General features: G+C 42.1%; 2 protein-coding genes across 2 annotated transcripts in view; both read left to right on the top strand.

The window, feature by feature from the left end:
- Positions 1-23,660, top strand: part of TMEM132D (transmembrane protein 132D) — a 711,716-nt gene that overhangs the window by 505,588 nt on the left and 182,468 nt on the right. The gene's annotated exons all lie outside the window — the stretch shown is intronic.
- Positions 15,536-15,865, top strand: LOC103005124 (cytochrome c oxidase subunit 6A1, mitochondrial-like). The gene has a single exon (XM_057526550.1). The coding sequence runs from the start codon at positions 15,536-15,538 to the stop codon at positions 15,863-15,865; it is 330 nt and encodes a 109-aa protein (XP_057382533.1).

Here is a 23,660-nt window from a genome sequence, read left to right as displayed (position 1 = left end):
CTTGCTATGTTTTCCTCTAAGAATTTGATAGTGTCTGGCCTTACATTTAGGTCTTTAATACATTTTCAGTATATTTTTGTGTACTGTGTTAGGAAGTGTTCTAATTTCATTCTTTTACATGTAGCTGTCCAGTTTTCCCAGCACCACTTATTGAAGAGGCTGTCTCTTCTCCATTGTATATTCTTGCCTCCTTTATCAAAGATAAGGTGACCATATGTGCGTGGGTTTATCTCTGGGCTTTCTATCCTGTTCCATTGATCTATATTTCTGTTTTTGTGCCAGTACCATACTATCTTGATTACTGTAGCTTTGTAGTATAGTCTGAAGTCAGGGAGCCTGATTCGTCCAGCTCTGCTTTTCTTTCTCAAGGTTGCTTTGGCTATTCGGGGTCTTTTGTGTTGCCATACAAATTGTGAACTTTTTTGTTCTAGTTCTGTGAAAAATACCATTGCTGGTTTGATAGGGATTGCACTGAATCTACAGATTGCTTTGGGTAGTATAGTCATTTTCACAACGTTGATTCTTCCAATCCAAGAACATGGTATATCTCTCCATCTGTTTGTATCATCTTTAATTTCTTCCATCAGTGTCTTATAGTTTTCTGCATACAGGTCTTTTGTCTCCTTAGGTAGGTTTATTCCTAGGTATTTTATTCTTTTTGAAGAACCTAGGGGCAGGACAGGGATAAAGATGCAGACGTAGAGAATGGACTTGAGGACCTGGGGAGAGGGAAGGGTAAGCTGGGACGAAGTGAGAGTGGCATTGACATACATACACTACCAAATGTAAAACAGATAACTAGTGGGAAGCAGCTTCATATAGCACAGGAAGATCAGCTCGGTGCTTTGTGACCACCTAGAGGGGTGGGATAAGGAGGGTGGGAGGGAGACGCAAGAGGGAGGGGATATGGGGATATATGTATACGTATAGCTGATTCAGTTTGTTATACAGCAGAAACTAACACAACATTGTAAAGCAATTATACTCCAATAAAGATGTTTAAAAAAATAAAAAATAAAAAAAAATGCAGATGCAGATGTCATGTAATAGAACAGCATGTGAAAAACAGCCCCAAATAAGAGAGTCTCCAGGGAACCTTATTTTCTTTCTTTTAGACCATGTTTGTCTTAGATAAGAAGCCATTCAGCATTTGCCAGTGTTGGCTGTAAAGCATATGGGAAAGCAGAGAAATCTCATTTCATACAAAACATGAAAAATCTAAATACAAACATGTTGGTAATTATGTGGCAGTCATAATGAGAAAAAAATATTAAAATTTTTGAAAAATTTTTTCAAATAGCACATTAAAGTATGTGTTTTCACAAAGTAGTGGTTGTCTCATGTGGGACTGAAATATTTTCCCAGTCTTCTTTAACTCTGGGAAGTTATCAACAAAAAAACATTATTTTCTTGACAGATGCTAAGAAAAGTGGAAATTTCAATAGATGCTGAAATTTGAGTTGGTGTAGAATTAAAGAAAACTCCTTTTTAAGTAACAATTCCACAAGTTCTTTATTAATCTTCGTGTGACGAGTGGTAAATGCAGAGTTAGAACTTTACCATGTGGGCAAATAAGAAAAAAAAAAAAATCTGCCTTCTCCGTTTGTATAAACCATTCTTTTCAGTTGTGTGGCTCAATTATCCCTTAAATTTAGCCTAAACAAAAGTGATTGATTTATCCTTAAACGCAATTTCTCTTTTGCTTCAAAGAGAAGGTTATGAATGCAAATGAAGAAGACATCACTTTGTACTCTTACTTTGGTGGAGGAGACTATCTTTTCCTCTATTTCTCCCCTCCTATTCTCTCTCCCCTATTCATTTCTCTCCTCCTGTATTAGGGTTCTCCAGAGAAACAGAATCAATAGGAGTTAGATAGATAGATAGATAGGGACATAGATATATCTACCTCTATATCTATGTATTTATATCTCTATATCTATATATATATCTAGACAGAGACAGACAGACAGATGAGAGGGGATATATATTATATCATTGTCTATTATTATTCTCCTTTTCTTAATATTATGCTATATTATACTATATTAATATTACATTACAAACTAAGAAAAGGAAGAAATTTGTCCCTTTTCTCCCTCCCGGAGATGGGACATCTCATCTCATCTTGTCCTGCTTTCAGACCGGGATTTGTACCACCAGCTCCCCTGTTTCTCAGACCTTCAGCCTCCGCCTGGACTTACACTGCCAGCTCTCCTGGGCCTTTAGCTTGTGGCCAGCAGATTGTGGGATGCCTAAGCCTCTTATTATTGAATTTCTCAGCTGTCAGTGTGTCATCGGTTGAGACACTTTCAGAACGCAAGAGACAGGGGGCCCACTTCAAACACGCAGACACAGCGAGCAAACTTCTCTTGCCCCACCCTAAGGAGCTGAGAGGGACAGCCTCTGGGGTGGCCGGTGCAGGTGCCAGCCCTGCTTCACTGTAGTTCCTTCAGTCCTGCTAGGCTGTTGCTTGATCCTCTCCTCCACGCTCCCTTCATGCTTATCACCAAACCACTGGAGCAAAGGGATTCAGCCAGAGAAAGCAGAACAGCTGTCCTCCAACTAGCAAACGGAAGTCTTTCCTCTTGGTCAGCTCATGCCAGATGAGGCCATCACCTGCCCCTAAACAGTCACCGGATACTCTGACAAGTCTAAGGCTGGCTTCCTAAACTCATCATAGCCAAGGGGATAGTATTGACATGCTCGGTTAAGAGGGCGGGTAGCGTAAGCCTTCTCTGAATCCACAGGCTGTAAGTAAGGATGGATATTTGAATAAAACCAGGTTTCTGATAGTAAGGAGGGAAGGAAGAACAGAAGCATGAAATTACATGAAAGTTGCCTAGAAAATTCCTGGCAGGAAAATACAGGACAAATATGATTGCATAGGGTTTTGAGTGAAAGGAGTTAATTACCTTTCCATATCACGTACAAAACAAGCCTTGAAACCTCCAACAAAAACAGTGAAAAACTTCCTATAGAAAAGGTGACCAAAAAATCAAAATAATAGACGTGTGAAGAAAGAACCCATCCTTCATTAGCAAAACACACCTGTGTACAGTAGGAAACAGATTACTTCCCACCTTCGGAAAATCACCAACGGCACCGTGGTCCTTACTGAAGCAAACATATTTGTCCTGCTATAACTCATCATCCATAGCTGATCTGAAATGCTTGGTGATATTAAAAGCTGAAGATTGAGCGTCAGCCAAGGTTTAAAGCCTTGAAATGTGTTTATTTATAACCTGTGAATTTCCCATCAAAAGGGATTTTAACAAACGTGAAACAGAGTAATCGGACAATCTGAAACTCAAGTCCAAACTAATTCTAATCACATTTTCCTAAAGAATCAGCACTCTCCTTCAGAATCAGTTTAATTCTCTATGGCTCGCCGGTGGTGAGCCTTTGGTTGATTAATTCATCTAAGGCTAGATTGTGTTTGTCTGTTTATTTCTCTGTTTGGAATGTGTTCACAAAGCTTGGTGTTCATCCCCAAGGCCATAGCAAGTGCATGTGTGTCCATTTTTCTACTAATAGAATGATCGTATGTGTCAGAGAATATCATGACTAGATCAGAAAAGATGGAAGAAGTTACTCTTTAAACTTTTTTAATTGTAAAAACATGAGAAATATTAACAGTAACAGGAAGAAGGGACTTTTTTATGCCTTGTCTAAAAAGGCAGCTGTACCGTAAAACAGCAGAATGACTGCCCTGCAGCAGAATTCCTCAGAATTACTACCTGAGGGATGTAGTACTTACAGTTCAAAGTGATTTTTTTAACAGAACTTATTTTTCTTAAACCTGTCAGCAACAAACTGTGGGGCAGGAAGCCTTTAAACTGCTTGCTGTGTTTCATGCAGATCTGTTTGCCTGACAATTTTAAAATGGAAATAGAGGCTATCAGTCCTTATGAATTTGTAGTTATATGCAAGTATAATAAGATAACATATGGAAAAGCAATGGAATAATTAAGAAAAGGATTTTGCTAAGCATGTTACCGGAGATCTGAGAGTTCTATCCATAAATCTTGCCTTTCTCCATTTTGAAAATATGTGTGACTAGCCAGTTAATTCTTTTAACGAATATAAGCAGGTTAGGTATTACCTACCTCTTGCTGTGTATAGCAGATTCACCTTTTTAAAAAATAGGAAAAGTTTGAACTCATTTCCGAGATACAAGACAGGTGGCAAAGTTAACCTCCCAGTCTATGAATCCAGGTAGAGTGATGGAACCCAGGGCCCATGTCTTTCTAGAAAATTCTGTCCTTAATTTAAAGAAATGCCCTTTGTGGTAGTGAAGTTGGGGAATCATAATAAGCATACAATTCCATTACTGAGAAAAGGGCTCAATCCTGCAAAAGAAAGAGACTGTCTCATTTATTGAGTATCTAGGGGGTTACTGTGTTTTGTTACCTGACTCACCAGGTAGGCTCTTTATAGAACTTCTTATTTAAGCTTCACAAGAACGTGAGAGGCATCGTGACCATTTTTCAGATGGGAAAACTGAGACTCATGGAAAGACAGTAAGTTACTGAAAGTCACACGGCTAGAAAGAGTCTGGTACTTGTTAACCAGCAGGGTTCAAGTGTGGAACTATGCCAGTAAGAATATGCAGAAGCATCACTTGCCCTCTGAAGAGATGCAGGACATAAGGCACATCTATGTGCCTAAAGATGAGCAAACGTAAAACATCAGTCCCACACGTGAATGGATGGTAAAGGTGTACTTCATGCAATGGTCCTGTATACATTTATCTTCAAACTGGAAGACGAAAAAGCAGGGCTATGGTATGACTAAGTGGTAGATGGATGATGTTAGGAGCTTTCTGAATGACAGGAGAAAATAAACGAGACTCCCAAGAAATAAAACCCATGTCGCTGTCACCTCTTCTCACAGTAACTTTGGCAAGTTTCTGTCTTCGTATCTCCCTTTTCTTATCTATGAAATACTGCCGCATTGAGCCCATCCACTGAATAGAATTCTTGACATTTTGTTAGATCAGTGGTGATATGTTTCACAACAGCCTGTGAATTTTCCATGTTATAATGGAATTCCCTCTACAGCACTCCCCACTAGGGAACTGTACAGGCTCTTATTGATCTTCTCTGGGTATAGAGAATAATGCACTATCTCTTAGGGAAACCCACACCATAGACATAATAGGTAAAAGTAAAGATATGGGTAAAATATGGATATGAATATGAATGATAGAGATAATTTAGCTATAGGTGACGTATACATAAAGACAGAGAGAGAGATTTGTAATGTTCAGCATCTAGTGGATGGCATCTCTGCCATTTCACTACCCACTCAAGTCATCTTTGATACCCCTCTGTCCCGTATCCTTATATTCAACCCAGTACCAAGAACTTTTGATTTTACCTCCTAATTCTCAAACCCATCCTTCTCTTCCATATCCAGTGCCACTATTGTAGTTCAAATTATCTTCATTTCCGGTCATAACATATGTTTCATCCACTCTTAATCCCTCTGCACTCCGCTCTCTACATTGCAGACAGTAATCTTTTAGAAATTCAGCTTTGATGATGTCACTACCTTCTGTTTGAAACATGTGAATGACATGACTTATTGCTCTGGGAAGAGACACCAGAATGCTTAACATGGCACGTGAAGCCTACTTACTGTCTGTGATCTACCCCTTGCCTACCTTTCCGGCCTCTTCTAGCATCATCGTCTTTTACAAGAGAGCTGCAAAGTGTAGTTTTCCCTGCCTGAGGAGTTGGCAAATCCAGTCTTTCTCCAGTTTAAATATCTCTCAGTTCTTTCATCTGTTATCACTGTCTAACTACGCCAGGCTTTCTTCCCTAAATACCCTTGGGTTTGTTAGTGTCCTTGGAGATGACAGTTTCTCTTCTTTTCAGCATTCAATTGTCCGTGAGTCTCAGTTTTGATCCCAAACTTAATTTGTAGTCCTGGAACTGAAAATAGTATTCAGGGCATGAACTGACAAAGAAGAGAATGGAGCTGGGCTTTAATATCTTATTTGGGGCAACATATTCCCCTGAACGCTGGCCAGTTTGCCACAACCCTTCTTGGGAAGCTGTGTGGCATTGTCGACTCCCAGTTCCATAGATCTCTGCTCTTTTCACATGAGGGTCCTCAGCTGTATCTTATCGATGATTGTTCTGGTTCAGGGAGGGTTTGGGGCCAGGAAGCTAATCTCGTTGGATGCAGTCCATCGTCATTCCAGCTCCTTGAAATATTTTAGGATCCTGAATCTGTGATGGAGCATTTTGATGATACATCTCAGCTTGATGTCATGTATAACTGTAATTAGCATCCTCTCAGTGTCCTCATTCAATTCATTAGGAATTCTGAACAGAACGTGGATGAGGAGAGCACCTTCTGTGGAATTCCAAAGCTTCTGAGATGAACACACGTGCCAGCGTTTTCTTCCTAACTCATGGGCTACTTTCTTGAACCCCTTTTCTCATTCCTTCTCATCTACCCACCTGTTCTGCTCCAGGGAAGTCCTTAAGAGTTCCTTTCTGCCTAATCTAATCCTTCGGTGATTGCATCCCTTCTTGTGATGTTAAATATCATCTAGTCACTGATAATTCCACAGTGTGTGTCTCTAGCCTGGAATTCTCCCCTGAACTCCAGTTGCCACAACTACTCTTGGCTGTTCAGTAGGCGTTTCACACTAGCATGTCCTAAACCAAACCCCTGATCTTCACCCTGCAAACGTATTCCTTCTGGAAATGTCCCCGTTTCAGTCAATGGTAATTCCATCGTTCCAGTTGCTCAGACCCAAACTATGGAATCCTTCCCTCTCAGACCTCACATCCAATCTCTTGGTTGATCTTGATAGTTCTACCTTCACAATAAATCCAGAACCTGATCATATATCCGGCTAATACTCCGGTACAAGACATCAGCGGACATGCCATCTATTTCACTTGATCCTCAGTTTATTGTTTTGTTCCTCAAACTGTAAGTCCATGGGGGCAGGAATTTTTGTGTGTTTTCTTACATGTTTATTCTTAGTATCTAAAACAGTTCGTAGTACACAGTAAGTGTTTAAAGATGTCTCAGATGAATAAATCATAGATGCCCCCTCATTCAGATTCGTATCACTTCTCACTGCCCACAATAACACGGCGAGATATTCTGTCACTGTCTGACCAATATCCCAGATACAACATGTCTACCATATTCTAAAAATGAATAAAAAATTTTCCCTAAACCTTTTCTTCTCATGTTTTCAGCCTGAAATCTATTCTCAAACCAATAACCTAAGAGTTGTCCATGGTACTGACTTTTCGTACCCCACGTGCCAACCAATAACCCTGTTTTGTCTCCAAAGTATATCCTTGAGTTTGATCTCTTCTGCTGTTCCCCAAGTTCAAGACACTTTAATTTCTTGCCCTAACAACGTGGTCTCCTGTCCTTTACTTTTGCCACACCCCCACTCCCACCTGATCCATTTTCCCCAGTAGCAGCTGGGAGATCTTTTTGAAACACCAGACACCTACCCATCCTTTCTGCCTAAGATCATTGTATCCAATTCCATCCACACTTAAAGTAAAATTCAAAGTTCTTATTAAGACTCAAAGACCCCTTCATTGTCTGGTCCCTCCCTACCTCTTTGACCTCATTTCCTAAAACCAACTCCCTTGCTGGTAAGCTTCACACTCCCATCCTTTGGTGTTCCTGAACCTTGCCCTGGCCGCAGGGTGTTTGCACTGGCTGTTCCCCTGCCTGGAGGTCTCTTCCACAAACATGTCTCACAGCTGACTCATCACTCGTCCTGCCCTTCTGTATAAGTTTTCTTCAATCAGTGAAGAAATCAGTGTTGTACCCACCGCCATCAAGACATGTTTATTCCATCACATGGCTCACCTGCTTTGATTTACCTTTAATTATCGTAACTTATCCTCCTTATTTTTACGTTTCCTTGCGAGTGTTCTTCCCCACTAGATTTTAGACTTCTTGAACACAGGGAGCTTTTCCACCTTGATGGATGCAGTATCTACACACCTAGAACATTAACTGGCACATAGTAGGGGCTCAAAATACTCGTTGGATGATTAAACGATGGTGCATATAAGATCCAACCAATTAATAACGGAGGTTATTCAGGCATGATATGTCCTTATGAAGCCATAGCATCTTCTAGGGATTGGTAGCTCTTTGTTAAAAGTACTCATGATATTTTTAACAACCTTTTCTGCACCTGTGTCTATGTTGATTTCAGGCTTACTGATCTGCAGTTTTCATAACTGACTTTCTGTCCTGTCCATTTTTGTTCATTGGAAATTATTCTGGGGCCTCTCTGTCTGTATATGGTTCCTCACAGGTTCAGTAAAAACACTACAAAGTCTGTCTGTCTGTCCCTCGGAGTGATACACCCAATTCTGGAGGCTTGCTCTCGCTTAAAAAGGCTCGGTGATGGCTTGCAAATTATTCACCCAGTGTGGGTCTAATTCCTTCTTAACCACTCTCACTTCTGCCCTGATGACTTTCTGACAATGGAATCGAAGCAGAAATGGAAATGAGGTGTTTTGGTAGCTGATATCATTTTCCAAAAGCCTTCCTTTTCCTGGATGTTTGTGCCTGGAATCTTCTTTTTCTTGGGCAGACCCGTTTGCTTTGCCATCCTCTTGCCTATTCTGCCTTAAAGGACTTCAAGAGCCTCTGGATTGCCGCCGGATTTGGCCAGAGAGAAGCCTCTGGAAGCCCCAGCGGGAGCCCAGAGGGCAGGAGTGGAGGGACGTGGAGCTTCTTCCCTGCTGGCTGTCTCTCTGCGCGTTCCGTGGGGCGCGGCGCGGGTCCCTCTGCCAAACATCACTGCTGCTCCCAACGGCATCCCTCCTCCCCCAAGGGTCGGCAAGAGCAGGGCAGGTGCTGGCTCCAGGTTACTGATGCTTTCTCTGTGGTCCCTCTATGTCACCACCTTCCTAAATTAACCCTCCTCCACCTGCCCTCCTGTAATCCTCCCTCAGGGAGATTGGGACTGACGTATATGCACCACTATGTATAAAATAGACAACTAATGACAACCTACTGTAGAGCACAGGGAACTCTGCTCAGTGTTATGTGGCAGCCTGGATGGGAGGGGACTTTGGGGAAGAATGCATACATGTACATGTATGGCTGAGTCGCTTTGCTGTGCGTCTGAAACTATCACAGCATTGTTAATCGGCTATACTCCAATAGAAAATACAAAGTTAAACAAAAAGGAAAAAGAGTGGATATATGTATACATATGACTGATTCACTTTGCTGTACAGCAAGAAACTAATGCATTGTAAAGCAACCGTACTCCAATAAAAATTAAATTTAAAAAAAGACCCACTTCTCACCACAAGCCCCCCAGCTGTCCCTTCCCTGGCCAAACTTAGACCTTCAGGTATTTTTGGCTTTTCTTCCTCTAGCAATCATTTGCCTTTGTGAAATCAGAATTTCAGTTTTCCCCCTTGGTCAGACCTCATCTAGATTTTCTGTCCATAGAACTTCTTTTTCTTTTCTCAAAACTTTTAGAAATCTGGCTTCCTTCTGTGACCCTGCTTGGTGACAAGTGACCTTTTCCCACTGACCACTTCCAGCTCAGCCAGGTGTCTCGTGGGAACGTTCCAGGTATAAAGAATGACTCAGTTCTAGCTTTTATAGGCTGCTTTCTTAGAGTTTTCTGAGCTCTAGCTTCGCTTTTCTTTTTTTTTTTCCAGGATTCCCTTTTATGTGATTTGACCGCCTCTTAACCTCCAGTGAGCTTGGAGTGCCCTGTGTTTCGTTTTCCAATAAGAGCTTCACTGAGCACATCTTAATTGTTCAGTCTGTAAGACTCCTAGTCCTCCGAATGTGCGGGGGCTAGTTAGCGAATAGGGACAATGGAGGTCAGATTTCACAGGTCCTGCACGAAGCCCAGCTCTGCCCTAGACGGTCAGGCGGGGAGTCCTTCTGAAACCAGACTGCAGGTTGGATCATCACCTACAGAGCACCTCTAACCACGTGACACCCCAGTCCCAGTCCTACTTTCATCCCTAAGGACGCCACCCACGTTCATGTGTGGCGAGAGATAGAGCCAAAATTATATTAAGGAGACAAACCCCAGAGGGCTGTAAAGGCAAATCTTGGAACAAAAGCTACTGAGATAATTTGGTGCCTAATTGTGGTAAAGTAATTGCTGAACTAGTAATTAAATAGGTGAGTGGACAGTTTAACAACACCTATTAAACCTCTGTGTTTAACAACAGCAGCATGTCACCAGCAACCATAAAAAGAACGTTAAGACTCAACTTTCACAGAGAACCAGAGGGAACGTAGGGACCCAGGTGGAGCTCACTCCTTTTTTTTTTTTTTAATTTATTTTTTATTTTTGGCTGCGTTGGGTCTTCGTTGCGATGCGCGGGCTTCTCATTGCGGTGGCTGCTCTTGTTGCGGAGCACGGGCTCTAGGCGCGCGGGCTTCAGTAGTTGTGGCACTCGGGCTCAGTAGTTGTGGCATGCGGGCTCTAGAGCGCAGGCTCAGTAGTTGTGGCGCACGGGCTTAGTTGCTCCGCGGCATGGGGGAACTTCCCGGACCAGGGCCCGAACCTGTGCCTCCTGCATTGGCAGGCGGGTTCTTAACCACTGCGCCACCAGGGAAGCCCTGGAGTTCACTCTTTAGAGAAGATAATGATGATGGATTTTGCTCTTGACAGCCATAATACCTAGCTGGCTTCTGAGTGTGTTTGTTCAGGAGGTTACACAGGTGACATAAAGAGAGGAAGGGTTGACCTCCCTCCAATGAATGAGTAAACTGAGGCTCAGAAGAGCATCCCGTGTATCCTAAAGACTAACTCTGTGGCTCTCCTCTTACATAAGCTACTTACCCTGACTTACTTTTCCTTACAAATTTTGACCCAAAGCTACAGTTACCTACTTCCTTTCCAGCAACTACCTACGTCCCTTATAATACCTCTAAGAATGTCATTTAGATTAACATCTAAAATGGAGAATTAATCAATATCCACCTAGAGTCTGCTATTGACCCCGTCCTGGCAGGTAGAGACCACTTACGTAGGACATTCTCATTCCATCGAATATTCTCTGCGCACGTGTAGCTGGGAATGGCCCAGAAGGAATGGCTGAATTATGACTGCCCTTTCTTTTCCTAAACTCTAGTTAATAAATCCATCTAAGTGGCATGGGCTGTTTATCGTGTTTTATTATTCATTTCAGAATTAACTAAGCAGTATTCTGCTCTTTCTGGAGAATTATTTTATTTTGCAGCTGCAATCAATTTATGATTTCTAAACAGGCAAGGGGTCATTGATTATTTTCAAGGGAAATGATAGTCAGTAAGCCGTGCTTGTATTTTGATATATTGGCCAAAGTGGGTTTTGTGACAGAGAGAAAATGGAAGGGAATTAATTAGTGAATCATCCTTTCACGGATGTTTTACAAATTATTTACATACTGTACCATGAAATCAAATTATATTCCTTTTTCATAAAGAATCCTTTGTGGAGTTTTCCTCATTCGTTCAATCATGCATATATTCTACAAATATGTATGTCTCTGTGTGTGCACATGTCTTGAATGTATTAGGTAAAGTGTAAGGTTTGGTAAATAAAGCAGACATAAATCCCACTCCCATGATGTTAGTGGTAAAGATGTAGGAAACAGATAATGAACAGGTAAATAAATAAATAAGTGAACATTGCACGTATCAGACAACATGCTATAAAATATCAAACAGAATATAGTGATGGAGAATTAAGGATTGGAGAAGGGGGACAGTTAGTTTGGAAAATCAGAGAAGGTCAGCCTTAAGGAGGTGGTGTTTAAACTGAGGCTTGCGGGATAAAGACATGTCAGTCCTACACAGTGCAGGAGATGTGGGCACTGCAGACAGAAGGAACCTTCTACAGGTGGGTTCTAAGGCAAAAAACAGCTCAAAGTGGCCAGGGTGGCCAGAAGGCAAAGAGTCAAAGAAAAGTGTCTCAAGATGAGCTTGAAGCGGGAATCTGGATTTTATTCTAAGTTCAACGGTTAGAATTTGGGGGGGGGGGGCGGTGTCAATTAGAAAATTTTAAAATATATATTTTATGGATTTTAAATACATTGTGAGTGGAGATTGTATTGGAGGAGAGCAGCGAGGCAGGCAGCAGGAGAATTTGCGGACTACTTTACTGCATCCCGCAGGGAAACGATGGAAGAGGGAGGGGCAGCGAGAAGGGGGCGGAGTCAAGATACCTGAGGTTACAGTGAGTCCCCTACATGCGAACCTTCAAGTTGCGAACTTTCAAAGATGCGAATGTGCGTGTGCGTGTCCAATCAGGTAAGTTAGTTCACGTGTCTGGCGTACATTGTCATGTGCTTTCATCCTCTGCAAGTGGTTGTGCTTTTGTGTACTTTACTGTACGGTACTGTATAGAGTACAGTAGTACAGTACCTTTATTTCAAGCCCAGGAGGTCCGGAAGCAAGCATAAAAGCAGCAGTGATGTAGCTGGTACTACTGTCCTTTTCGAGGTACTGTACTGTAAGATTAAAAATGTTTTATTTATTTTTTGTTTGCTTGTTTTTTATGTATTATTTGTGTGAAATGTATTCTAAACCTATTACAGTACAGTACTATGTAGCCGATTGTGTTAGTTGGGCACCTAGGCTGACTTTGTTGGACTTATGAACAAATTGGACTTAAGAACGCGATCTCGGAACGGAATTCGTTCGTATGTAGGGGACTAACTGTATAATAACGAGAAAGAGCTGTTGAGCCTTGCTGGTGGATGGTCATGTGGGCATCGAGAGAAAGAAGAAGATCCTGATAAGTCTGTGTCTGATTTCAAATAAATGGAAATAAGGAGGTGTTTGCTACGAACCGGAGAGGTGAAGAAGGGGGTGGCATGATTTCAAGGAGCAATCAAAAAAACTTTAGTTTTCGATATGTAAATTTGGGGATGCTTGGGAAATAGGAAGAAGAGTTAAGGTTATGACCTTCATATAAATCAGATGTTCATTGCCAAAAAGAATCTCTAGGCTTGAATTACCAACTAAGCACAGCATTGAAGCTTAAGCTGTGGTATTTCCACTGGTGTTTTTTGTTTTTTGTTTTTTTTTTAATAGCAGTAATAATAACAACAAGGGAGTCATTTGCCAAATGCCCGCTCTGTTAGGTGCACGATAGGTGCCTTATAGTTGCGGTCATTTATAAAAATTATATCCTTTCCGTGGTGTTTTTGAGTTTCTCTCTACTTCTAGAAACTCTAAAATCTTTCTGCATTAATATACACTACCATTTTCAAACTAGTAGCACTAATTTTAAAACAAGTTTAAATAGTACCTCTATGAATGTCACGCGTTGCATTTGGAATTGCTAAATTTGCTTAGGGAAAAAAATCCAGGGTAGTCTTTGCCCGCTGTCCTGTGTTGCTTCTTTATTTCAAATCTTGAAATATTTGAAGAAGAAGCCTGGGTTAAAGGCTCAAAAAATCCCCCAAAACTATCTGTTTCCAGATTTACCTGTTGTTCATAAGCTGACCCTTAGGACTGCTCGTATTCCTACCTTTTTCTTGGCCTGTAGGATGCTGATGGCCACGTTTGCATCCCACCTGTAGCAATTGGACGCAAAGATGGTGGTGGTCTGGACGCAAAGATGGTGGTGGTCTGGACTGATATGCAGTCCCCTGACCCTGGATTTCTCATGATCACCCTCATTGTTCTCTGCACCATGATTTCCTCAAGTCAGCATGTCCCAAACAGATGATCCATGGGACACTGGTGCTCTGAGTAGTATTGATTTTGTATTTTAAAAAATGCTTTGCCAGGGATGTGAAATGCTGGGCTAATCAAAGTTAGCAGGATTCTCCACGGTAGGACCACCCAGAACTGTAAATAACGATCCTTTTCTGCATGAGGGGAATTAAGATTTTCTTCACCATGGAATCCTATTTGCCAGTGGATTTTTCCCAAGTCACAATGACCATCATCTGTAATTGTTCCATGGAATGCAGTTTGGGATCTCTTACTTGACCTATTAAATATATTTCCAATTCCTTCTTTGGAAAGAGATGAAACATAAGTAAACAAATTGAAAATGTAAAGGCGGGTAAATTACAGAAGGCTTGGTATGCTGACATTGGTTTTCAGACCTCTTTTCAGCTATGGAACTTCTCTACTGGGTCTCCCTGAAGAAGTTCTTTGATTTCTTTTTAATCTCTTTATCTGCTCAGGGGACAGTATTATCAAACTCTTGATTTTGCGTGGATGTTGTGAAAAGAGGCAGGACTGCATCACTTAGATGTGCTTTTTAGCTTTTGGTATCCAAGGTGTTATATAAATCCCAGGCCTTGTTTGTACTGTGGTTATAATAAGCAGTGTAACTTTTCTACTGGGTAACCCTGAGATAACATTGTCAGAGAAAAAGAAATGGCTGAACAGAACCACTTCCACGAGTTAAACCCATTCCCTGACAGCTGGCTGGTGGGTGAGTTGCTGAATTCTGAGATTTGAAGTGGCATTTACAGAAGACCTTATTTTGAGAAGGCACCACAGAAAATTATAACAAGTGTTATTTAACAGCTCTAATTATGATTTTTTCCCCTCTCTCTCTCTGCTTGTATCTACAATTTGATCCAAATTAATATTTATTTATACTAATAATAGCCAAGCCAGATGGATTGCTCACTATGTAGCAAGCAGTGCTCACAAGGGCTTTGCATGAACTAACCCATTTAATCTTCATGATAACCTAGGGGGTGGGCGCTATTATTGTCCTCCTTTTAATGATGGTGAGACTGAGGTTAAGAGAGGTTAAGAAACTGACCAAATTCTAACTCAGACGGTGTAGCTCCAAAGCTCACACTCCTATCATGCTGTCTTTCATCAGCTTTGCAATACATCGCATAACTCTCTGTCCTCAGACATGCATTCCTGCCCAATCCCTTTACCTTGACTTTGTAACTAACACAGAACTCAGTGTCCTACTCTTTGGGGGCCCTTGGCCAAGCCTCAGGAAGACAGTGACACTTGGACTCTGTGAAACTCAAATCAAGCTTCCACTTCCCAAGTATCAGCGATGCGTGTAGGCGTCAGCTGACGTTGACGAGCAGCTCAGACTTAGAGCAATATTGCTTTCGTTTCTGGTAATCTCTATGAAGCCATGCTTTCTCCAGCTTTCTGGAGCATGTGTGAGTTTCTTGTTCAGATGCCTTTGATCATTTTTGAATTCAATGCAATATTTAGAGAGCTGTTAATATAAGCTCGCACTGTGTTTCCTATTTGGGGTACAATGCTGAATCGGGCTGATAAGGTCTCTGCTGTCAGTTAAATTCCTTTCTAAGGAAGAAACTGGCACTGCCCAAGTGATACCAAAATACGAACAGTTTAGAACAGTTTAGTTCGTGGTGGGTCCACGTCGTGAGGGTGTGGGAAGGTGCGGGCTTCTTTATAAGCATAGTTAGACTTTAAGAGACCTGGATATCAAGAAGGGCTAGCAGTGTGACGATCCGGGGTCCCAGGGCACCAGACAAAGAGAACAGCAAGTTCTAACAACAAATGAGAAGACCCAGGTAGGCGGTGATCCCGGTTGAAAATGGTGGCAGCAGCCGGATCCCGGGTATCTGGGCCGCTAGGTCGTTCGCGGCTGCAGCTGAGTTGGCCCATGTCGAGTGGTACCCACGGCGAGCAGGGCTCAGCTCGCGTGCGGAAGGCCCTCACCTGCCTCGTGGCGCTCCCCAGGGTGGGAGTGAGCATGCTGGACGTCTTCCTGAAGTCGCGCCCCGGAGAGGAGGGCAGACGGGAGTCGGTCGGCTACCCCCATCTCCGCATCAGGTCCAAGCCCTTTCCCTGGGAAGATGGTAACCATACCCTTGTCCAGAACCCTCATGTGAATCTGCTTCCAACTGGCTGTGAAGATGAATAAAGAGAACCTGGACCACTACAGTGGGGACCACAGCACTAGTTTGGGCCATTACTCTGCACACATGGACCAGAAAAGTTAGGGGGGCTTAAGCTCACCTTCTTGTGTCCGGTGATGACCATTATACTTGATGACCATTACACTGATTTTCCATCCCTTATACTTGATGACCATTATACTGATCTTCCGTCCCTTTGCTAAAGGGGACCTTAAGCTCACCTTCTTGTATCTAGTGATGACCATTATACTTGATGACCATTATACTGATCTTCATCCCTTTGCTTATGGCAGGAGATGGCTTAAATAAATAACTTACTCATGAGCTGAAAAAAAAAAAAAAGACCCAGGTATGCTTGGGACACGAGGTCAGAGTGGGGTACTGTTACAAGATGACATGAGAGAGGTTGGCAGGGCCTTGGAGAAGATGGGGTCTTTTAGGGCATGATCTGGAATTTGAATTTTATTGTAAGTGCAGAGTTGAAAGGTAGGGAGTTTACACTTTAAAGGATCACCCCAGCCAGTGTGTTAAAACCAGAGGGGATGTATTGAGTCAAGGGCACTACTTCAAGGCTCTGAGCATCCAGTGATGTTGGAGGTGGGCTGCAGTGAGACAGTGCAGATGAAGAATCGGGTGGAAACATTGATGCTTGGAGCTTGGGGGTGGATTCAATATATGGGGATGGAATTAAGAGTAGGAACTTGTAAGTGGAGTAGAATACATTGGGTTTTACTTTTTGGTTCTTCCTCCATCAAAGCAGATGTAGAAGTGAGGGGATCACCATCAGGGAGGGAAAACAAACCAGATATGAACAGGCTATGGTGGATTACACTGGGACCCCAGCTCTCCGTCCCATGTTTTATAGCTGCGTCCCTGCCTGCTGGTGGATGGAGTTCACTTCCTTTCCCGTTAACTTTGAACTTAGCCACGCGACTTGCTTTGGCCAAGGCGATGTTGGCGGATGTGAGCGGAGCAGGTGCTGGAGATGTGCTTACGTGGCCAGGTTTCCCCTCTTGAACTTCTGTCATCGTTATGAGAAGAACATGCCGCGTAGTCAGGCGGCCCCAGAAGAATGAGAAGACATGTGGAGCAGACCTGAACCCCATGTGGAGCCTGGAGCCAAGTTCTGTGGACCTTCTGAGCCCAGCTGACCCGCAGTCTGAAGCAGAGTATCACCAGCTGATGCATGGGTCAGGGATGCTGAGAATAAATGCTCCGTGTGGTACGCCGCTGGCTAACTGAGGCAGAGCCCTTCGGAGGCACCAGCCCAGCCGTAGGAAGTGTGGCAGACAAGCCTTATGAATATGGATAAGCCCCGTTCTGACTCTTCATAAGCAAAGCCTTTGGAGCCTGGGAATCTGCTAGGATTCACAGTAGCTACAGTGTATGTCCTTAAGATAAATGCTGTAGATAGAAGAAAAGAAAAGAAAAGAGAAAAAGAGAAAAAAAAGTTGATAGCTCTCCAGGCCTTTTGGTGCTGTGAAGGTCTTTAACAATGCACCTGCGAACTTACGGTTACCAGAGGGGAAGGGTTGGGGGGAGGGATAGACTGGGAGTTTGGGATTGACATATACACACTGCTATGTTTAAAATATACAACCAACAAGGACCTCCTCTATAGCACAGGGAACGCTGCTCAATATTCTGTAATAACCTAAATGGGAAAAGAATTTGAAGAAGAATTGGTACAAGTATATGCATAACTGAATCACTTTGCTGTACACCTGAAACTAACACAGCATTGTTAATCTACTATACTCCAGTATAAAATAAAAATTAAACAAACAAACAACAACAAAAAACAATGCACCTGCCTAAAATATTCTGTTCCCTCCCAGAGACATCATCATTTGGGACAATAGAATATGGTGCTTAAAAGGCAGAGCCCGGAAATTAGACAAGGCTGAGAGTGAATTCTGTATCTGCCACCTATTTGCTCTTGGTGTTGGGTATTTCATTTAATCTCCCTAAACCTCAGTTTCCTCATTTGTTAAATGAGGCAGTGATACCCACCCACTCAGCTTGGGGAGGAGGGTAGATGTGATTAAGTAATACATAAAAGTCCTAGAACAGTGCCTAATGCAACTGAAGTGCTTTGGTTCCCAATCTGAAAAATAAGAAGAATGTCTATGCTTTGGAAGCAAGTTTGATGAGGAGGTAAATTACCATGGACACTTCAGTCTCCTGTATGAGTCTCTTTTCTTTAAACATCTCCCAAAAGGCCTTTGCTCAACATTTACTGAATAAATGTTAAGAGACAGAGAAGGAGAGTGGGACAGTGCCGTGAGCCCTCACCCCGGCCCCGAGCTCTGTAGTGGGGGGTGCCCTATACAAACACCCAGAAGAGGATCCAGATATTTATAATACAGGGACCTGAGAAACCAGACTCTGGAAAAAAATCAAGCATTAGCAAGAAGCTTGAATAAATGACACAGCCAAACCCAGGGCTTGCTCCAATGGGACAGTCCTTTCTAGAATGAGAGTTTGTGCTTTGATTTCAATCATCCGCTTTCAAGACTGTGTGGGATAAATAATGGCCCCCAAGATGTCCACATCCTTAATTCCGGAACCTGGGAGTGTTAACTTACATGGCAAAAGGGGCTTTGCAGATGTGGTTAAGGGTGTGACACGAGCAGGTTGCCTTCGTCATCCATATGGATGTGATTACAAAAGTCCTGATAAAGGAGAGAAGCAGAGAATTGGCTACAGTAGGACACGCACGTGAGGATTTTTCAGAGGAGGCTGGAGGGAAGCAACAGATTGGAGTGATGTTGGAAGGGGCCACAAGCCATGGAATGCTGGCAGCCTCTGGATATGTATGGATATGTATATGTTTTTTAAATTTATTTATTTAATTTTGGCTGCGTTGGGTCTTAGTTGCGGCACGTGGGATCTTTTGTTGCAGCATGCGGGCTTCTCTCTAGTTGTGGCACGAGGGCTTTTTTTTTTTCTCTAGTTGTGGCTCACGGGCTCCAGAGCGCGTGGGCTCAGTAGTTGTGGCGCACGGGCTTAGTTGCCCCGCGGCATGTGGGATCTTAGTTCCCCAACCAGAGATCGAACCCACGTCCCCTGTATTGGAAGGCAGGTTCTTAACCACTGGACCACCAGGGAAGTCCCAACCTCTGGATATTTGGAAAGGCAAGGGGACAGATTCTCCCCTGAAGCTTCCAGAAGGAACATGCCCTGTGGACACCTTGCTTTTATACTTCTGACCTGCAGAAGTGAAAGAGAATCCATTTGCGTTGTTCTGAGTCACCAGGCTTGTGGTCATGTGTTAACAGCAGCAACAGGAAACTAATACAAGGTCCTTAACAGGTACTTGTATGTGTGTGAGCTCTTAAGTTGGGCAGGTGCCCAGTGGTTACCTGTAGCCCAGTTCTTCCATCCCTAGCCCTGGCTACCAAACAACATCGAATGTCTTTTTACTTGAACGGGTCAATGACATGCCCATTTTTGTGACTCTCAGAATTCTCTCCTTTTACAGATAGCTATCTGGCAAGGTGCCTTTTGCTCTGTGGGTTAATAGCTTCTCTGAGCATTGATTGACCAAAGGGAGTATTGCATTCACACCACACACTCCTGCATCTTTATTAAGTAGCTGCTCAAGTATTCACCATCGCCTCTAAGATTAGTTGGCTTCCCTGTACATTTTGAAAGGCCCATTAAAACAGTCATTGTTCTATGAATCTTCTTTGTGCCCAAACTCCAAATGTGCAGAGACTCGCCAAAAAAAAAAAAAAAAAAAAAGTGTGAGGTTTTATTTTTTTCTTCATTTTTGCACCTTTTTTGGTCAACTTTTAAAGCGCTCAGGTTATCTTTGTGTTTGACTAATTTCAGATTTTGAAAGCACAGGGAAAGGGCTCGAGGTTTGACGCTTGCCTATGAAAATGATGAAGCGCGACTGGGTAGCAGTCAGGCTGGGATGTTTCATTGAAGAAACTGGTTTAACTTTACAGCACAAAAGGTTCATAGACATGATAGCTTCCTCTTCTTTAGCACCACTATGAGAACATCCTGAAGGACATCTGAGAAAGATGTAGTGTACCCTTCCCTCTTGTCTCAGCAGTGAATTAAATTTAGTGCGAATGAAGATGTGAAAATGATATCTGATTATTAATAGTGTCTGCAGGTTCCAAGAGTTTTAAAAAAATGTCAATTGTTCATTAAAAATGTCCAGTTTGATGAGAGGTGGGATGGTGGAGATTGTCATGAGTTGTCACACATAAAACATTTTCTGAGCTGCCCTAGCTTTCTGTAAATGATTCTTTATATCATTTGGGACCAAAATGTGCTTTTGAGAAACATCAATCTAATGTGAAACTGTTAAAACCCTTTGTTGCAAGTGACTGTAAACCCAATTCAACTAGGTGAAACAGAAGAGAGATATTGGTTGACTTCCATAAGAAACAGTCTGCACATAGAGTTCAGGTATGGCTTGATCCAGGAGCTTAAACACTAGCATCAAGATACTTGCCCTGTACCCACTGTGAAATTTAGCCAGCATGGCCTTTGGAGGGCAGCGTAAGAGAGCTGGACTAAAGAATTTGTATCAGTTACACATCTTTGTGCCATTTCAGACCTTCTCTGAAGGCCAGGTCTACCTGGTTCAGGGACATTGGGCTGTTTTTTTCAACTGCTGTAACACTAAACTCCCTAATGACACCAGGGAATTTGCTTTGGCACAAAAAAACAGTGCCTGACCTTAGGCCTGTGCTGTCCCGCCCTAGGGCTCTCTTGTTCGCTCTGAAATGTGCAAGATTTTCTGGACAGGTACACACATGCTACCCAGAAGCAAAGAGGAATTAGCATCCTGCAGGGCACACCTTTGACCAACAAAAGATGGAAACTAGTGGATAAATCCCTCCCCAGGTGGATGGATCTGAGAAGCATCCATTAGTATGGTCTCCCAGAAAAGAGTCTGGCAAATGTGGGCAATTTGTCATGCGTGATATCAAACACTGGCCAGCTCCTTCGTGTGTGTTCATCAGTTTCCTTCCTTCCCCGCCCCTCTCCTTTTTTCCGGCACTCCTGCCCCAAGGCTGGCATGCCCCTCGTGCGTTCATAGCGCATAACCTCTGCCTCGGGCTCTGCTTTCTGTACAACACAGGTTGAGTGACTATTTATGATTTATTTGGAAGAAGTGGGTGCCTTTTCTTTCTTAGATGCCTTAAAGTACCTCACACACCTAGGACATTATGGAACTATGGGGAGGAAGATAGACTTCAGTAAAACAGAATTACAGGTTTCATCCAGATGTACTTAGTACTCAGCCATAGAAACAAGAGCATGGTTAGGAAGCTTCTAACACGTGTCCACTGATCATGCTGCATGGCTGTGAAAAGCATGAAGGCAAAGTACGTAACACAGGAGATTCTTTCATCCTGCCCAAAGAATATCTTGTTGCTTCTAGAACAGAACGTAAAGGTGATTTAGAGGTGATTAGAGAGGTAACCCTGGTGTAGTGTAGTTAGATTAAAATATCTGTTCTGTTGTCACCAGTGGCAGGATTCTCTACTTTTTTTATGGCTGTATAATATTCCATTGTATACATATGGTGCATTTTTTAATCCATCAATGGACATTTAGGTTGTTTCCATATCTTGGCTATTGTGAATAAGTTTGCAATCATTGCAACGCAGGGGTGCAGATCTCTCTTCCAGATACTGATTTCATTTCCTTTGGATATATACCCAGAAATGGGATCACTGGATAGTAATGGTAGGTCTATTTTAAATTGCGGGGTCGGGGGGACCTCCATTCTGTTTTCCATAATGGCTACACCAACTTACATTCCTTCCAAGACATGAGACTGTGAAATAAGCTGGACAGAGAAACACAGACACTCTCTGGTATCATTTATATGTGGAATCTAAATAAAGAAAAGTTGAATTCATAGAAACAGAGAGTAGAATGGTGGTTACCAGTGTCTGGCGGTGGGGGAAATGGGGAGATGCTGGCCCAAGGGTGCACTCTTCTAGTTATAAGATGAATAAGTTCTGGGGATCTAGTATACAGCATGGTGACTATAGTTAATAATTCTATATTTTTTACTTGAAATTTACTAAGAGAGTAGATGTAAAGTGTTCTTTCAAATAAAAAGGTAACGGTGAGGTGATAGATGGGTTATTTAGCTTGATTGTGGTAATCATTTCACAATTATACATACATTAAATCATCATATTCTGCACTTTAAATATATTATAATTTCATTTGTCAATTATGCTTCAATAAAGCTGAAAACACTTTTAATATTAACAAATACCTGTACTGCCATTTTCCTTTTGGCAGTTGTTATTCAATCCAAGCATCTCTCTACAACACCATTGGGAGGTTTAAATGGGATAATGCATTCAAATACTCCCAATGCATACAACACAATCAAAAGGCTTTATTGTTGCCAAATCTAGATTTCTGTGGTGGACTGTTTACTTATATTTATGATTGTATTAGGGTGGTCCAGAGAAACAGAACCAATAGTATATATACAGGCGGATCTCAGAGATACTGTGGATTTGGTTCCAGACCACTGCAAATAAGCAAATATCACAATAAAGTGAGTCACGTGAATTTTTTGGTTCCCCAGTACATAGAAAAGTTATGTTTGCACCGCACTGTGGTCTATTAAGTGTGCAATAGCACTATGTCTAAAATAACACTATACATACCTTAACTCAAAAATACTTTATTATTAAAAATACTAACCATCATCTGGGCCTTGAGCAAGTCAGAGTTGTAACATCAAAGATCACTGACCACAGATCACTGTAACAAATATAATAATACTGAAAAAGTTTGAAATATTGAGAGAATGACCAAAATGGGACCCAGAGACACAAAGTGAGCAAATGCTATTGGAAAAAAGGGCATGGACAGACTTGCTTGATACAAGGTTGCCACAAACCTTCAATTTGTAAAAAAAACACAGTATCTGCAAAGCAGAATAAAGCGAAGCACAATGAAATGAGGTCTGCCTATCTATACTTTTTATTTTTTCATATATATGTTTATATATACACACACATATATACATTATATATGTATGTATATATACATATACACATATATGCATTATATATGTATATATAATGTATGTATACATTATATATGTATATATACAGAATCTTATATGTATATACACACATATATATATGAAGAGATTTATTATAAAGAACAGTTATGGAGTCTGGCAAGTCTGAAGTCTGCAGAGTAGACTAGCAGACTGAGGGCACAAACAGCTAATGTTCCAGTGTGAGGCCAAAGGCCGTCTTCTACAGAGCCAGGAAGAGCCACTGTTGCACTGAAGTCCAAAGGCAGTGTGCAGGAGAATTCTCTCTTGCTTGGCAGGGGCCGTTCTTTTTGTTCTACTCGGGCCTTCAACTGATTGGATGAGGCCCACCACATTATGGAGAGCAATTTGCTTTAAATGTTAATCTCGTTCAAAAACCTCCTTACAAGAACACCTAGGATAATGTTTTAAGCAACTGTCTGGGCACCCCATAGCCCAGTCAAGCTGATGCATAAAATTAACCATCGCAACAGTGAAGAATCTTTTTTTCAAAACACCCATAACCTGAAGAAAACAGTAAACAGTCATATAAGAGATTTCAACAAAATATTGAAATTGTGGAAAGAAGACTCTCAGGTGGTCACTGAATTAGCAGACCAGAGGTAGCTAAGCACCTGCAGAGAGGTCTGGGGGATATATTGATTGAGAGAGAGAGAGGCAGTGTGTGTGTGTGTGTGGGAGAGAGAGAATAAAAAAGCTCAGGACTTGGAGGTTCCAGTTATCTTGGAAATCAG

The sequence above is a fragment of the Balaenoptera acutorostrata genome, chromosome 13 (assembly GCF_949987535.1).
Source record: "Balaenoptera acutorostrata chromosome 13, mBalAcu1.1, whole genome shotgun sequence".
In the NCBI taxonomy this organism is placed as follows: domain Eukaryota; kingdom Metazoa; phylum Chordata; class Mammalia; order Artiodactyla; family Balaenopteridae; genus Balaenoptera; species Balaenoptera acutorostrata.
The sequence above is the reverse complement of the archived record's forward strand: the minus strand, read 5'-3'. Positions and strand labels throughout refer to the sequence as shown.